The 13054-nt window shown below is 38.9% G+C and overlaps 1 protein-coding gene across 1 annotated transcript in view; it reads left to right on the top strand.

The window, feature by feature from the left end:
* Nucleotides 1–13054, top strand: part of LOC139273064 (metastasis-associated protein MTA3-like) — a 355482-nt gene that overhangs the window by 262992 nt on the left and 79436 nt on the right. Inside the window, exons 12-14 of the mRNA XM_070889376.1 lie at nucleotides 1107–1228; nucleotides 4199–4350; nucleotides 6180–6402. Of these exons, the coding sequence (XP_070745477.1) occupies nucleotides 1107–1228; nucleotides 4199–4350; nucleotides 6180–6402 (497 nt within the window). The remainder of the gene's footprint in view (nucleotides 1–1106; nucleotides 1229–4198; nucleotides 4351–6179; nucleotides 6403–13054) is intronic.

The following is a 13054-nucleotide window of genomic DNA, read 5'->3' as shown; positions in this document are numbered from 1 at the left end:
TCCTTGGGGGCGGGGTGGGGGGGGGGGTGGTTTGCAGAGATAATGGTACAGGGGTGGGAAGAGAACCTATTGTTGGAGATGCGCTGGCTACGATTGAATAAGCATAAAAAGAAAAGAAAAACGCAAGGTATACTATATCCACAACTGCAAACAAAGATTAAACTAAAGGTTCCAATTTTAAATACGGCTTTTATATACTATTTATATTTATTAAAATAAATGTGTCGCATTATATCATCAAATAAGATTAATCTAAAATCACAGCTTACTTGAAACACAAGCTGAATTATCTCCCCCTTTTTTGCACCTCGACAAATTTCAGGACTGACAAATTAATTTAAAATGCATTTGACACTGAAAAGACAAAACTAATAATTTGGATTGATGAGAAATTGTGACTCTGTCATATAATGTTTCTTGTTACATTGACATACAGATACAAAAGTTAAACAAAATTTGCCAGAACATCAAATATGTGCCTTACTCTTTTATTGGAGTATTTAAAAGCACTGATGTATTGTAGTTCAATTGTAAGTTTCTGTAATCCCATTTGAGTACTAAATAAAACATTGGGTGTAAATTGGGGTTTGCTGTATTTAATTCTCCGTCATTAGTACTTTTGCCAAACTGATTCTTTTGTTTAGTAAAAAGTCAGAAGGCTTCTTGCATCACTTTTCTTCAGGCACAGGCAAAGTGCCAAGTCGCCGCAGAGTATGACAAAAGTGTCTTATTTGCTCTTATGAGAGGTTCCTTCCAACAGCTGGGCTGAGCACGGGGTTATTCTCAGAACGTATCTGGCTGACCCATTTGTTGAGTGGCTATTAACTGTGGCTTGAGCCTCAGGATTGCAAAAATATTAAGCACCTTGAAGTTTAATGTTTAAAATTCTGATTTTGCTGTTGTGAAAATGTGTTCAGTGCTGACATCACATGGCTGGAAATTCAATTCTGGACATATTTCAAATTGACACTGCTGCATGTACCTCCAAAAATTGTATTCTGCTGATTTTGTTTTATTTTGTAATTTTTAACAACTCTGCAGTTTTTGTCATGCCTGTACTGTCTTCTACTAATAAATGAGCATTTTTTTATATTTTTTTAATATAGCAATAAACCTAACCCCAATCAGATATCAAGCATTAATGGAAAGCCTGCTGTGGTGAATGGTCCAATTGGAGGAGTGGTTTATCAGAACTCAGGCATAGGCCGGCCCTGTGAGAGTTGTTACAGTGAGTACTGTCAAAACTAAATTATTTAAGCCTAAGACTTGCGGCATAATCTGAAAGAGATTACTGTGACCAAAAATAAACTCAATTTATTTAATATATTTGGCTATCTAGAAACTAATTGGAAACTTTAATTTAAGTATTCAGTAAAATCCTACCTTATGTCTTCCTTCAATTTCTTTCCTGTGACAGGATACAGTGTTACTTCAGCTTTCATAGTGTAAGCAAAACAGTTATTATCAGTTATGCAGCCCTTTTCTGTGGGGGCTGCAATAACCCCACCTCTTCATAATGTTCTCTGGAGTGGGAGCAGCACAGAATCCTGACCTTTGCCACTGATGGCAGTAGTTGAGGGACTGGAGAACTAAGGTGCACGGGATGAACAGAAAGGGGAATGTAAATGGCAACCCACATTTCGGGAGATTATAGGGCAGAAGTCTAAGACCGTCTGCATTTTATGGGAGCTTTTGGAAGATCGAATTGAAACATTGTGTTGGGCCAAGTGGCATAACTGGTTAGAATAATTCCTTTTCACTTGTTAGAGTAGGTGAAATAAGTTTGGGCAGTTTCAGCATTGGTCCCACGGGGTTTTGGTTGATGGCCAGAACTCAAAGCTGGTAGCTGGAGATTTATTTTATTGTGCTATACTTGCACTATATTTGTGTTTATCTTGTTTTCTCGTCAATACCACATCTATTTTGGAAAAATATATCGATGGTGAAACGATCACCTTTCTGTGACTAACCCAAGTTTTATTTTAATACAGTTTCAAAAATGTCTAATGCAATTTCATTATTCATAAGTGGTTGCAATAGACAGGTTGGCTCTCTTGGTGATCTTCGATCACAGTGGTTTCAACATGCTATATCTCTCTTGTTGTAAATTGTGCACAGTATTATTTTTGTCTGTCTTTATCTTTGTGGCTGGTGTGTTTATTTCCCAAGATCTTTGGGCCTAGACTTCTTGCCCACCCTTTCAAATTTTCAGCAGATCTGGGTTGGACTGCAACAAAAGTACTCGGGGATGTATTCCACTACGTCCTTACCTTTTGGTCCATCCCCGATTTCCTGGGCCTCGCGGTGGAATGTATACCTGCCCTTATATGGGTGAGCATACTATACTGTGATGCAAACTGCAGGAAATATGTCCCCTCATGCATTTCCTGCAGTTTGCATCCTTTGAATGCGAATGCAAGGGATGCCAACAACGATGGGGCCTCATAACTTTTTTTTGGCATTTCAGGTTGAACCTCTCTTATCTGGCACTGTCAGAACCTTGCCTGTGCCGGACAAGAGAATTTACTGGACAACGGGAGGTCACGCCGACCTTCGACTTACCTAGTCCTGATGACGGCGCTCATACCCCTGACCGTCTCCGCCAAGCTCGGCTCCAAAACTCCCACCGCATTGTTTTATTGAACGGTGCTCCACAAGATGGCATCCCGCCCCCGAAGCTGGATTTGCGCATGTGCTGCGGAGAAGGCTACTGCACAGCATTTAGTCCCGATTCACCCACTGCTGACAACGATGTTGTGCAGAAGCCTACTCCGCAGCATTCCGGATCCAGCGACCGTTTGGGGTGGGGGTGGGGGGGAGGGAAAGGAAAGGAAAGAGTGCCAGAGAGAGGAGGAAAGATTTAAAGAACAGAAAACGGCTGCTGTATTAAATGTCGACAAAGGGTCATGCTGACAACGCTGCTGTCGACGCCCTGGCCGCATTCTGCGCATGCCCCCCCTCCCCAGGGCCGGGAATGATGCCGGTCAAGGGAGGTTGCCAGATTAAAGAGTGCCGGTTTTGAGAGGTTCAACCTGTACTGCCTATGCTGGCGCTCAAAGAGTGGCCTTCCACATAGCGAAGAACAGGCACCAAAATTCCATTTTTGCAGGTAGCATGAGACCTGCCACAGCAAAGCTCCACTCCCATTGTGGCAGCAATCATTGATGGAGGCTGGGGCGCCTGCTTCTTGTATTTCAGTCACCGCAAGGCTGCAGGTTAAGGGCATGTCTCTGTGGTGGTCGGTAGTCCTGTCCTGCTGATGCTGTACCCTCATCAATTAGGGTTGAAAAGTCTCGGCCTTGCAGTCTGAAGCTGGATCCTTTTCTTAATTTCAGAAGAGTAAATGGAAAGTAAAATTCTCAGCAAATAAACCATTAATATTCTTGGTTTATATGATTCTGCCTGACTATACATCTACAGCCTCTAACTTCGGATGACAATTCTGTTGCAAGAGAAGAGCATTAGCAGACATTTCAGTGAGATTTTAGTAAAGGTATTGTCCAGAGGTTGTACAGGTACGCAATTGTAATTTGTACTGTACACCTCAGAATAGAGTAATGTATTAGACCAACGACCAAACAGGGTCTTTTGTGTGTGTATGTATGTATGTGCAAAGATTTAAAAGGTAGGCAATTGCCAGCAAGAATGCTGAGAGAGCAATCAGCTGAAATGTGTAATAGTTTCCTCACAACATTGGAGATAGTGACAAAGTAGGAATTAAATTTATCATCTATAAATCAGTCAGATAAAAGGAAACACAAATGACATTCTGATATATGTAATAAATCAGGATGGTTAAGAACACTTGCATGTAACCTAGTGATTTCGCCAAGGATAAAGTCTGAATTAAATGGATTTCATACTTGAAAGGAATTTTAAAAGTTTAAAATGCTGGAAGGAACTGTATCATCAGATTTATCTGTAACAGGAGCATGTACAAAGGACCAGTCACAATCTATTTTGGGTTTTAAATTTAAAGCAATCAGACAGAAAATAATTCAGTAAACCATGTAACCATTGGAAGGGTCACAAAATTAGAAAAATATCAATTGTTTTGGATCTTACTGGAGAGCTATATTGGTTATTGCAATTTCTTATAACATTCCACAGTTAATAGATTGTAAATATTTTTATAGGCTAAAATATTCAAAACTTTTCATAATTGGAATAAGTGATTTTATCTTTCCCTTTTTTTTAGCCACACAATCTCAGCAGTGGTATTCCTGGGGTCCTCCTAATATGCAATGTCGACTTTGTGCTTCATGCTGGACATACTGGAAGAAGTACGGTGGTCTGAAGATGCCTACTCGAACAGAGGCAGAAAAAATGTCACCCCCACACGATGTTTCGGTAACAACAAGCAGAAAAATCAGAATTTCTCAAATTATGTTAATACTTGTGATTAGCTATTGAGACTTAAGAGTTCACGCATGGTTTATGGACCAGCTTCTTTCTACCATTTCTGTTGCTACATATTTCCCACTGCCATAAATTGTTTCTATTCAGTAAATTCCATTACCTCCCGTTGTTTCTAAAATAGGTGTGACCTGCTTTAATAAGATTTCAAATTAATGCTGATTGAGTACTCCAACTTGGATAAATCCCACATGGTACCACAGTAAAGCCATAATTTTAGCACTTTGATCTAGCAAATCATGGAAACTATGTTTTTATCACTTCCTTCTTAATAGAGAAAAGATGCTATAGCTTCTATCACTAATATACCTTCAAGGTGCTGCAGGAATCCATTATGGCATAATCATGTCATTTTATATTTAAAAATCACTACAAAACCCACTTAAAGTATGACAAAGTAAAGTTAAAGTCAAGTTTCAGGATGCAGTGGCAACTCAAAGATGATTATAAATCTTTCAGGTGGATTGGTGATAACATATGGCATATATTTCATGGAAATTGTCATAGAAACATAGAAAATAGGAGCAGTAGTAGGCCATTCATCCCCTCGAGTCTGCACCGCCATTCAATATGATCATGGCTGATCCTCTATCTCAACACCATATTCCTGCTTTTTCCACATACCCCTTGATGCCCTTTGTTTCTAGAAATCTATCTATCTCCCTCTTAAATATATTCAGTGACTTGGCCTCCACAGCCTTCTGTGGTAAAGAATTCCACAGGTTCACCACCCTCTGAGTGAAAACATTTCTGCTCATCTCGGTCCTAAATTTCCTACCCCATATCCTGAGACTGTGACCCCTTGTTCTAGACTTCCCAGCCAGGGCAAACATCCTCCCCGCATCCAGAATATCCAACCCAGTCAGAATTTTATACATTTCAATGCGATCCCCTCTCATTCTTCTAAACTCTAGTGAATACAGGCCTGGTCGACTCCAATCTCTCCTCCTACAACAGTCCTGCCATCCCAGGAATGAGTCTGGTGAACCTTCGCTGCACTCCCTCTATGGCAAGTATATCCTTTCTTAGGTAAGGAGACCAAAACTGCACACAATACTCCAGGTGATGTCTCACCAAGGCCCTGTATAACTGTAGTAAGACATCCTTGCTCCTGTACTCAAATCCTCTTGCAATGAAGGCCAACATACCATTTGCCTTCCTAACTGCTTGCTGCACCTGCATGTTTGCTTTCAATTACTGGTGTACAAGGACATCCAGGTCCCTTTGTACATCGACATTTCCCAAGCTATCACCATTTAAATAATACTTTGTCCTTAAGTTATCACTTTGGTAGGAAAAACATAACATTTATCCATGTTATACTGCATCTGCCATGTGTTTTGCCCACTCGCTCAACCTATCTAAATTGCCTTGCAGCGTCTTTGCATCCTCCTCACAACTCACTATTTTACATGTGTGCAAATGTGGGCTTGTTTCAGGTTTGTCTCATGCTAAATTGAAATGCAAACTGGTCAGGTTAATCAGGCTTGAATCTGGAACAAATTAACATAGAATACCGTAATAAAAGGGACTTTTGAGAGCAGGATCTGTTGTATTAGTAATGGAGGAGCTGGTGTTCAATGTCTCTGCTGCCTCCCAAATGATGTTTGTTTGGTGTATGTTCCTTCCACCCAGTGTGTATTCAAGAGTTAAGGAATTTGACTTTACAAATTTGATTTGCGTGCTGTTTGTAGCAATACTTCTTATTTTGCAACATGCAATGCTGACTGACTAGGTGTTGTTTTTCTCCATATTTTAAAAAGGAGCCACGCGTAAGAGGCATCTTTCGTCATGGTCAACCTGGGCATGGTGTGCCAATACACATCGATAGTCCGAAGTCCACTTTGAAGACCCGCCAGTCTTTCTTTCTGCAGACAACACGTCTTACAAAACTTGCCAGGCATGTCTGCAGAGATATTCTGCGACTGAAACAGGCGGCAAGGAGACCATTTGTTCCAATTAACTGTGCTGCCATTAAGGCAGAATGTAAGAACTTTTTAAATTCCTAGCTTTGACTTTTCATGCTTTCAACCATTCCCTGTCCTATTGTTTGCAATAAATGATACTTATGACTTACTACATTATTTATTTGTGTGGATTTTTTTTTGAATTTGCTCAAACGCCTTCTGTAGCTGTATGTGTTATTTTGTGAGCAACTTCAAGGAAGACTGTCTGCTTCAAAATTTAAGTAAGAAGAATATGTCAAAATATTTTTTTTAATAAATAAAAGGATGTGGATTAGTAATGTAATTCTTAAGATTCGAAAAAATTGCATTAATGTAGAATACAATCTGCATCACTGAACAATGGTTTTATTTTACTGTAATGCAAAGAAACAGGATATATGTGCTAAAGATTGATTATGCAATACTTATTTAAGGCCCACAATATATTAACAAAATTTGATCTAGTACACACAATCACAATGTATCTGTAACACTGGTGGCATTCCAGTAGTCATGGGCTTACAAAGTAAAGCATTTCTAAAATAAAAATGTAATAATTTAAGCTATTAATATGCAAACGGTAATATGCAATCTACAAACGGTGAAGATTTCCCAAAATTGTGTATTGTTGTCCTGTAGCTTCAGTTTCTTAAAGTGATGAGTGCAACTTTGAATTAAGAACAAGATGCATTAATCAACTGAGAGGGCTGCAAAATAGATATTTTTGCAGACATTCTTTCTTTAGGTTGAGTATATTGTGCTTCACATCCACTGCTTTAGCTGCAATCAAGCCATTCTGGGTGATATACAAAGTTATAAGGAATGCAATTTGGTGCCATAAAGCTAAAGTCAAGATACAAATTAAAGCAATGAATGAAATAGAAGACTGGCAGTTATCCAGTTGTAGGCAGGAAAAAGCATTATAAACATGGCTATAATTGATTTGCTCTTGGATCGCCTTTTCCAAAAATATGATTTGATCATTCTGAATATTGTGCAAATAATATTCAGTTTACTTTGCAAAATGAGAATTATTATGGAAGCCACCAGAACTCACCACAGCAGAGTTTTCTACAAAATGATTCCAAGTTCCATACTAAACTGAATACCTGTTACTTTAATGTTGCAAGGCATATACAGATGGCATATGGGTGATGATCTTTTAGTAAAAAATGATTGGCACCTTTTGCAGCTGCACTTTTGTTTTATTTTTCTCCATTGTACCTGTAGTAAATCATGTAATTCCTTTAAAATGGTGCATGCAGTTTCTAATTTTACATAATCACAAACCATCTTCATAAGTGTTCCATATTCTGTAATGGCCTCTGATTGACAGTATACTGCTCTTGAAGTGTAGAGATGGCTTGATTAGCAATTTATGAAATGTGGAAAGAACTGGAAGTGAGACTTGCAAGTAATTATTTTGAACAAGCTGACATTTTGTAATATCACAACTGAATGCCAATTAATTCAACAATATATGGATGTCTGTGGGATGCTTTTCATACTGTGGGAAAGCTCCACATAAATATCCTGAATTTGTTGAACTGTACAGAAACTCTTAAGCATCACTGAAAATGTTGTGTAAATGAATGGTTTAATTGGGCTTTGAAAGTACAAAATGTCAGTGGTTTATCCAGTGCATTTTTTTAAGAGGTAATAATGGTGTGACTTATCAGCATGCTACTTTTTCAATTTAATTGGGTGAGTAAAAAATGTTCATATGAAAGCAGCTGACTTTTAGTGAAATCCATCACGATCAGACTAAATTTGTTAGGGAGCTGTTTAATACCCCGATACCCAGGAAAGGAGCAGGGGGAGCAGTTAAAATAGAGCAGCTCCATTTCCCACTCCATTCCTGCAAATTCCTCAATTTAATGTAGCTGGTTTTGGAGGCAGATGTGGCAGCTGCCGGACTCCGGTTAAAATTTGCCGATGAAGACTCCTGAGTGGGATTGCCATCCGCTTCCACCAGCTTCTCACCGAGATTTTAAATGGGCCACCTTGTGTCAGGGAACAGAAACACTCCAAAAAGGCAGAGGAATATATTGTTAATCTGATGGTTATTTTGGAAGGCTGCTGGGTTTCTCTACGAATGTTAGAAGACCTGGTAGAGAAAAGTACACTTGATTGTTTGTTAAAATGGGGAGGTTGTCTGCTCTTATTTTCCTTTTACTCCTGGTCTTCATATTAAAAAATGTTGGAATTGCAAAAGACCTTTTCAATAAGTAACGTTTCCAAGGATAGATTCAGTGTGTTATTGAAGAGGGCATGATGGCAGCTTACAAATGCCATTTGGTGGTATGATATAGATGACCTAACCCAAGTGTGCATTGTGTAAGGACATCTTTGTGACTACTTTATTGATTTGAGAACAATCTTCACTATGGACGGAAGCTGAATGTTTGCTGCTTATGGTAGTAGCATATTCAAATTTGACTTGGCCATTGACCATGTGTTTCCACTAGTCATTCCCAAATAATCCACGGTAGTTCTTTCTGTAATGATTTGTCTTCATTCCACTCCTCTCTGCATATAATTCAGGGACGGTTTTCTTGCTGATTTATCCTTACATAATCCAATCTACTTTCTCAAAAAAGTGTATTTTTATGTTACATTACTGCTGGAGAGTAATACCCCAAAAGTAAATATAACAATACTTAGATTTTTTTGTTTGGGATACAAGTAAGGATGTGTGAGGATTTGATCGGAATGTATGTGCTGTGAGCAGTATAACCTGAAGACTATTCTTAATTAAGGTTTTCTTTTTTTTTAATCTAATAATGTAAAGGGTACATGCTAAGTTGGTTACGGTTGATTGAGTAGCTAATTCTCCATAAAGTGTTTTTATTTAACATAAAGATAGACCATTAGTTTTCCTTTTGTTTAGGAAAGGAGGTCCTCTGACCAGGCTTTCAGATTTGGTATAATGTGTTAAGTTATGAACAACTGTTAAGCTTTTTTTTTAATTGGGATGTTGTTAACTGTTTAAAAATTGTTCTTGGCCTTCTACAAAACCAATACATCACTTTTTAACATGTGTGATCTGCAATATTTTTAGCATTTCATGGTGATATTATAGCTCGAATCAAGTGACAGTGAAAGGGACAGAGTAGTTCAGAGTAACACTAAAGCAGGGTGGAGGTTGGAGATGGAGAGAGTCAACGATATCACCAACATTGTAAACTGGAATTCAATTTAGTTTCTGATAAATAATTTACATGTATATTTGTTTCATTTTAATTATCCGACATGTGGTATAACTAGAATGATGAGGAGCATTGTGATCAATATATTTGTACTGTCAGCCTTACCTGATTTGTGCCTTTGCTTGATGAGTTTTCAAGTTAGCCCACTCATGGATCTAAATCCATCTAATGTCTCTTCATTGGGTATTTATATATTCTCTTCTAGTTACAAATGAAAGATTAGAAAGAAATTAAAGTACTAATTATAGTTTATTCAAGAAATATTCATTTAGTTTGAATTCAAAACTACATTTCAGGAACTTGAGGGTGGCAGTTCAAAATTGCATACATATTTGTAATTACATCAATGTATAGTTTCTTAGATCACTACAATACAATGGCCCAGATTTTGCAGTCAGTAGCGAGTGAACAGTGGCAACCATTAATTGCACTTACACCTATCCACAGACTTTCAGTGGTCTTTGCACTGGACGTTGCGGCAATTAGAAATCCATTTTGGTGCAATGCCCTCTACAAGGGATCTGAGGCCTGTGAACAGGGAAAGCAACTGTGTATCTCCTTGACCAATCAGATTGAATGGCTAATAAGACACGCAGGAGCCGAAATTGTCCCCGCCCGAAACAGGGCGCACGCACCCCGTTTCAATGATTTTTACTGCAGCTGTGATTGAGATTGCCTCTTGAGAGCGAAATTCTGGTATTTTTAAAAATTCTGATCCGGAAGTCGCTTTTAATGGGGGCGGTGACTACACGAGAGGGGCGGATACGCGGCGGTGGTAACACCTGAGGGGCGGAAGTTGGGGGTGGTGCGGAGTGACCGCCGTGATGACATCATCACAGCGCCGCGTCACCACGGTTCTCCCCGTTGCTTAAAGGGGAGAGCCTTCGCGATTTTAAAACTTCGGCCCACTGGGCCACCGGGGAGGGTTTTGGCCGGGCAAGCGGCCTGGCCTCTAAGAGGGGTGCCAGGCTGCCTGTTGGCAGCCCAGCCAAACCCGGGGCATAATTATCGGGCTGATATGGCAGTCGGCTGACAAAAAATAACATGGCGGCGGCAGCGGTCTATCCTCTTCTTTAAGGGAAGCCGCGCTGCCGTTGCAGAAGGCCACAGCTCACTGGACCACCGGGAAAAACAAGGTTTTGGCACCGTCGGGCGGGCCGAAGGTTTACAAAAGGGAATGTCACCGTCAGGGGGTGGGGGTGGGGTTAGATCGATGGTACTCATGATGATGCACTTAACATGGATCGGCAACAGTGGAGCGGTGGGGGCGCGGGGGGGAGGATCGCGACACCGCTGGGAAACCTCGGAAGAGCAATTGGGCTATTGGCAGCCATTCCACAAAAAGTCGGTGGCCGCTCTGCAGCATGGCCGCCGATTTACAGTGGTAACAGGCCTTAAGGAGAGGGGCAATTTTGGCCCCACAGAGTCTGATCGAGGAAGTGTAAGTTAAAATATTTAATTCCATGTCAAATCAGGTACTGAAAGTGAAAGAGAGGGAAAGAAAGATGGGATTATGAGACAAAAGAGACAGAAAAAGTTAAAAGAATTTACATTTTTTCTTTTTTTTTTAAACTCCCAGCAATAATTAAAATCTGAAGGAATGATACTCCACACTAATAAAAGTTAATTTTCAGTGCCAAAGAGGTTTGTCAATAATTAAGACTTATCATGGTGTTAAAAATCTACTTACAATAAAATGGACAAATCTTAAAATTACTGGCAAGTTTAGTGGGTATCAAGTACAGCAACTTCACGCATTCTGTGTGTATCTCTGGGTGAGATATGGGTATAGCAAAGCTGGAGGAGCAGACCAACTCAGACAGCAATTTCTTGATGTACGGTTGCCGGAAATTGCTGTCCGATTTATTCTTTAATAATAGTGAGCGCTGATAGCCTCAATAGTTATTTTAAGCAAATATTTAAAAATATAGGAAATTCTAAAAATAGCAATGGTGGAGTAGACAGAATGGAACTATTGTATTTCACAAATGTGAATATTCTATTTCTCTTCCCTTGCACATTCTGTTCACTTGTAGACTTTTAATGGCAGAATTCATATTTTAAGCTGCTCTTACCCTCTCCAGTTCCTGGCAAAAAAAAGTCTGCATGCAGGTAAAGGAGTGTTCATGTGGATCGTATGGATCGACTGTGGCATGGGGAAATAGTACTGGTATCCTGAGTATAATATGGTAATTTTAGAAAACTAACTCTTGCTTCTACAGTTGCTGGGTCACACAATTGTTAAGTATTTAAATCGAGCATTAGTTTAAATGATGCCATTTTAGTAACAGTCTGAAGATTTGAGAGTGGAGGATTGCAACACTTAATGGACCATAGGATCTAAGAAAATATATGCAAATGATTTGTTTTGTGTATCTTGAATAAATCAGATATAGATTGAATTGGTATGTGATACAGTTTTATAAAAGAATTTGTTGTACATTATAAAGGGATAAGAAGATTAATAATTATAATTAAATTATAGTTTTGTGACATGGATAATTAATGTTTTAGCTATATTGTACAACTTTAGTTGTAATAAAACAGTATATAATTTCAAAAGAGGTTATACCTGTAAATAAATTTTAATTTTATGGTATTGTCACATCGCATTTCAGTTACATTGAATATAACATATATTTAATTGGAAAAGTTATTTTAGAGAAAGTTCCTGGACAATTTTCATTATTTTAAAGGTAATTATAGTGTGGAATGTTTTAAAGATTTACAAAATCATTTCAGTGTCCCATATTAACTTTCTGTAATTATATTCTTATTCCAAACATGCATAGATATTTGCAAGTGATTTACTTCATTAAACTGGTTTGGTTACATTGAGCCTCACAGGAAAGAAAAAATAACTTGCAGTTACAGAAAGCCTTTCATAACATAGGATGTTCAAAAGTGCTTTGCAGCCAATGAAGTATCTTTGAAGTGTAGTCACTGTAGTAACGTAGGAAAACCTATCAGCCACATTACACACATGCAACAATGACATAAATGACCAGATACTTTGCTTTAGTGATGTTGGTTGGAAGATAAATGTTGGCCAGAACACTGGGAGAACTCTCCAGCTCTTCTTCGAAAAATGTTTGGGATATCTTGCATCCATGCAAATGGGGCCTCAGTTTAAGTCTAATCCAAAATTCAGCAATCTATCAAATGCAAAACTTATAAGCACATTCAATTCTAAATGACCCAGAAATGTATGTATTTATATGAAAGTCAAATGTTTAATTCACCTTGTGGTTGAATAGAGGAGCATTTTGCCCTTTAATGGGACAAAATTTGTTGAAGCTGGGTACCTTGCGGCATGCCTGGTTAGTTAGACTTGGCTCAAAAATGTTTTGCCCTGTAAGTGCGACCTGATAACGGCCCGGTGAGGGCAACAGGTCATCTGTGACCTTGGTGAACAACAGGACCCAACTGTATATCTCCTTAACCAATGAGATTTAAAAATTGAGAAATAAACAGAGGAGGGGC

Source organism: Pristiophorus japonicus, chromosome 9 (assembly GCF_044704955.1).
Source record: "Pristiophorus japonicus isolate sPriJap1 chromosome 9, sPriJap1.hap1, whole genome shotgun sequence".
NCBI lineage: Eukaryota > Metazoa > Chordata > Chondrichthyes > Pristiophoridae > Pristiophorus > Pristiophorus japonicus.
The sequence above is the reverse complement of the archived record's forward strand: the minus strand, read 5'-3'. Positions and strand labels throughout refer to the sequence as shown.